The sequence below is a fragment of the Nannospalax galili genome, unplaced genomic scaffold (assembly GCF_000622305.1).
Source record: "Nannospalax galili isolate Female #2095 unplaced genomic scaffold, S.galili_v1.0 scaffold7848, whole genome shotgun sequence".
In the NCBI taxonomy this organism is placed as follows: Eukaryota; Metazoa; Chordata; class Mammalia; order Rodentia; family Spalacidae; genus Nannospalax; species Nannospalax galili.
Window position 1 is genome coordinate 55,812 of NW_008357087.1, and position 3,408 is coordinate 59,219.

General features: G+C 46.2%; 1 protein-coding gene across 1 annotated transcript in view; it reads left to right on the forward strand.

The window, feature by feature from the left end:
* The window catches only part of LOC115067936 (paired box protein Pax-3-A-like), a gene marked incomplete at its 3' end in the record, with an annotated part of 29,816 nt that extends 26,462 nt beyond the window's left edge, over positions 1-3,354 (forward strand). The window contains exons 4-6 of the mRNA XM_029557151.1: positions 1,750-1,884; positions 2,249-2,581; positions 3,309-3,354. Of these exons, the coding sequence (XP_029413011.1) occupies positions 1,874-1,884; positions 2,249-2,581; positions 3,309-3,354 (390 nt within the window). The remainder of the gene's footprint in view (positions 1-1,749; positions 1,885-2,248; positions 2,582-3,308) is intronic.
* Positions 3,355-3,408: the final 54 nt, after the last annotated feature.

The following is a 3,408-nucleotide window of genomic DNA, read 5'->3' on the forward strand; positions in this document are numbered from 1 at the left end:
TATATATATATAGTTCCTGTGTTCCTGAAAAGAAAAAAAGTGACTCGAGTGGGCTGCAAAATGCTCCTAAGCAGCACAAGCCTGGAGATCCCTGGCCCCAGTTTCAATTCTTTGGCACAGGTCACAGCGGGGCATCTACATCAGGGTTACTTGTGTAAGGGCCTGAAGACCAGTCGATCCATAGGGCCTGTGCTGGGCCACCACTCTGCCTGCCACTCCTGCTCCTATCTTAGGAGTATAGTGGCCTCACCCAGCTGCGGGGTGGCTTCAGTTCAGTTTCATTTATTATAAAGCCTGTTGCTGTTTCTCAGTGATCTGAACAGAAACCTTCAGCCTCTCCTCAGCCAGGAATTAGGTTTTTTTGGCTGCACAAGGAGACCCTGTCTCAAAAGGACAAAACAAAAGAAAGAAAAGAACAGAAGAGAAAGGAAAGGAAAGGAAAGGATAAAAGAGCGAGGGAGAGGAGGGGAGGGGAGACGAAGGGAGGGGAGGAGAGGCAAGGGGAGGCAAAGCTCAACTAGGCAAGGGGAGGGAAGCTAGGGGAGGTCAGGTGAGGCCATGGGAGGCCCTCTGCTGGCTTTCACGGGTATTGCATCATACAGGTGTACTTACATTCAGGCAAACACTTGGACACATTAACAAAGAAATTTAAAACCCCTATCTATTTATCTGCTTAATGCTATGTGTTTTTGACAAGGTCTTTGTATTTCTGGGCACTGATTTTCACATCTGAATGACGAAGCACTTCAGCCCTGGAAGAACATTCTTAGGAATCTTACTGTCTGTCCTGCTATTACACTATGATTCGAGCTTTGAAAAAGGAGGGGGAGAAAGGAGATTGCATTTATTTTCTTTCTTTTTCTCCTTCTGCCTGCCTTCTTTTGTTTCTTTCTGTCTGTCTGCCTGTCTTTTGGTTTTGTTCTGGTGAGACACGGACTCCCACTAGCCCCACCTGAACTGGAACTCACTGCAGAGAGCAGATTGGCCAAGATCTGGCTGGCTCTACCGACCCAGGTCTAGGATTAAAGGTGACCATCACCACGTTGGACATTATTACATTTCCGTTTTTATATTTTATTTATTATTTTTATTTTATATGTATGCATGTATTGGCTGCATGTAGGTAAGTGCACTTGTGTCGTGCAATGCCTTTGGAGAACAGAAGAGGCTGTCGGATCCCCTGACACTGGAGTTACGGACAGTCGTTAGCTGCCATGTGGGTGATGGGATTCGAACCTGGTTCTTCTGCAAGAACAATAAGTGTTCTTAACCATTGAGCCACGTCTCCTGCCCAGATTATTATTACCTCTTCTTAATAAGACCCTGGGGATATATTCCAATCCCTCCCCCCTTAGCACACAGAAAACGATTCTTTGAGATCACTACCCTTTGAAATTAACTGGGCTCAAAGTTCTTATGCCCTTAATTCCTTAACGTGTATAGTGCATACTCTGGTACAGGCGTTATATGAAAGTGCTCTCGATCTTGTGTGGTGTACCTAACTATGGCACAAAGAGGGTACGACCCCATGCAGTGTCAGCACTTTCATGTGTGACAAGCACTGACAAGGAATAGGACACAGATTAACTACTAAAAATCTGGGTATCTAAACCTTCTCAAGGGTGGACTCAGGGTGGTTGTAGTGTCTTTTCCCCAAGAATGCTGTGCAAAAGAGAATCCAAGATGTTGCTGCTGCCAGTGGAGGACAGAGGACAGGTTTTTTTTTTTTTTTTTTTGATGTCTTTGCAGAACCTCGGAGTAAGCACTTACTGAGCTGACCATATCCACTTACTTCCCGACTACTGCAACGTGCAGATAGTGAAATACGGAGGTTGGCGTTCTGAAAATTTCTCCAAAGGTTCACTCAGGGATCATGTGCTCAGTGTGAGTTCTTGACCTCTTCCCCACTCACCCACCCCAAACAGCTTGCAAGCCCCTCCAGGCCCTTCCTCTGATTCCTTGTTGGTTTAGGTGGGCTAAGGTGGGCTTACTCAGATAGCTGAGTTCCAAATTAGGTGCAATCTGTACAAGCTCCATAGAGGCACCCTCTGAAGGCATTTCCTGGCCATGCCCTCTCCCTTGCTTCAAAGCAGAGAGCTGTTAGCCCTCGTGGAAAGGAAGGCGGGCAGATTGAAAATTTGCTGAATGCTCAGTTGAGGTCAGTTTCAACCCTATGCAGTCGACATCCACTCTTTAGCGTTCCGGCCATGGCATACAACCAATATTGTTACGGCCTCTGTTTCTATAGTTCGATGGTGAGTGAGGTGGAGGTGATACTTGAAGCGGACGAAGAGAAGGCAGAAGCCAAGAATGGCCACTTTGATAAAAGGGATCCAGGAGGTGCAGACTTTATGAAGGACCCGGGCATGCCAAGTCTCAAGGATGATGAGAACCAAGTCCAGGACTACAACTACATTGGTGGTAACATCAAGGATGAGCCAGAGCTGGAGAAGAATGAGGCTGCCAGTGTCCCACATCCCCAGCGCAGGCGGCCACGGATCCAATTTGGTCTGACACCCCGGCAGGTGAAGGAACTGGAAATTGCTTTCGAAAAAAATCCGTATCCTAATGCGATCAAAAGGTATGTTGCTTGTTTAAAACCCCTCCAGTTTCCAGTCGTCCATGTCTATGCAATCGTTTTCTGTTGCCTTCTCTGCACTCCTCCCCCGCTCCCCCTTAGGAGCCTGAAGGGATAGGACCTCTGCTTTCCTTCGTACTGGGTGTGGGAGGTCTACTTTATGAGATCAGCTCCAGTATTTTCAAGCAGTGTTGAAATAAATCCAGTCCGGAAACTGCTTGGTGCCATTCAGTTCTTTGGTCTCTCTGTCCCTCCCTCCTTTTCCTCTTTCCCTCCTTCCTTTCCCCCTCCCTTCTTTCATTTTTCTTTTCTTCTGTTTTCTATTTGACGTCCTTCTTTCTCTCCCTCCATCTGCCTCTACCTCTCACTCTCTTCCTGGTTACTCACCCTGTCAGTCTCTGAAATGGGGATTGAACTAAGGTTCTCATGCCTGAAGGAAGTCCTTGTACCAATCTACTACGCCCCCAACTCTAGTCTGCATGATTTAAGTAATTAGATAATTACTTGCAGCCCACTGGAAAGAAATAAATGATTTATAGACTAAGGCACTTTATACTTAGAGCTCTCTGTCTTTAAGTAGATCTCTAAGGCTCTGTCAGTTTTGCAGGGCATGGATCTTCAAGTGTTTTTGTATGGGTATTTAATCCATCTCCAGAAATCTCTTCATCTTACCAAATTGAAATTTTATGCTGTATCCATCTAACAACTCTGCATTCCCATCTTTCCACAGGAAGGACCTAGCAAGGAGGTTGTTTCTGACAGAATCCAGAGTGCAGGTCTGTAAATCTGAAACATCTTCGGACAGTGTACTCTGCTTCAGGGCTTAGACC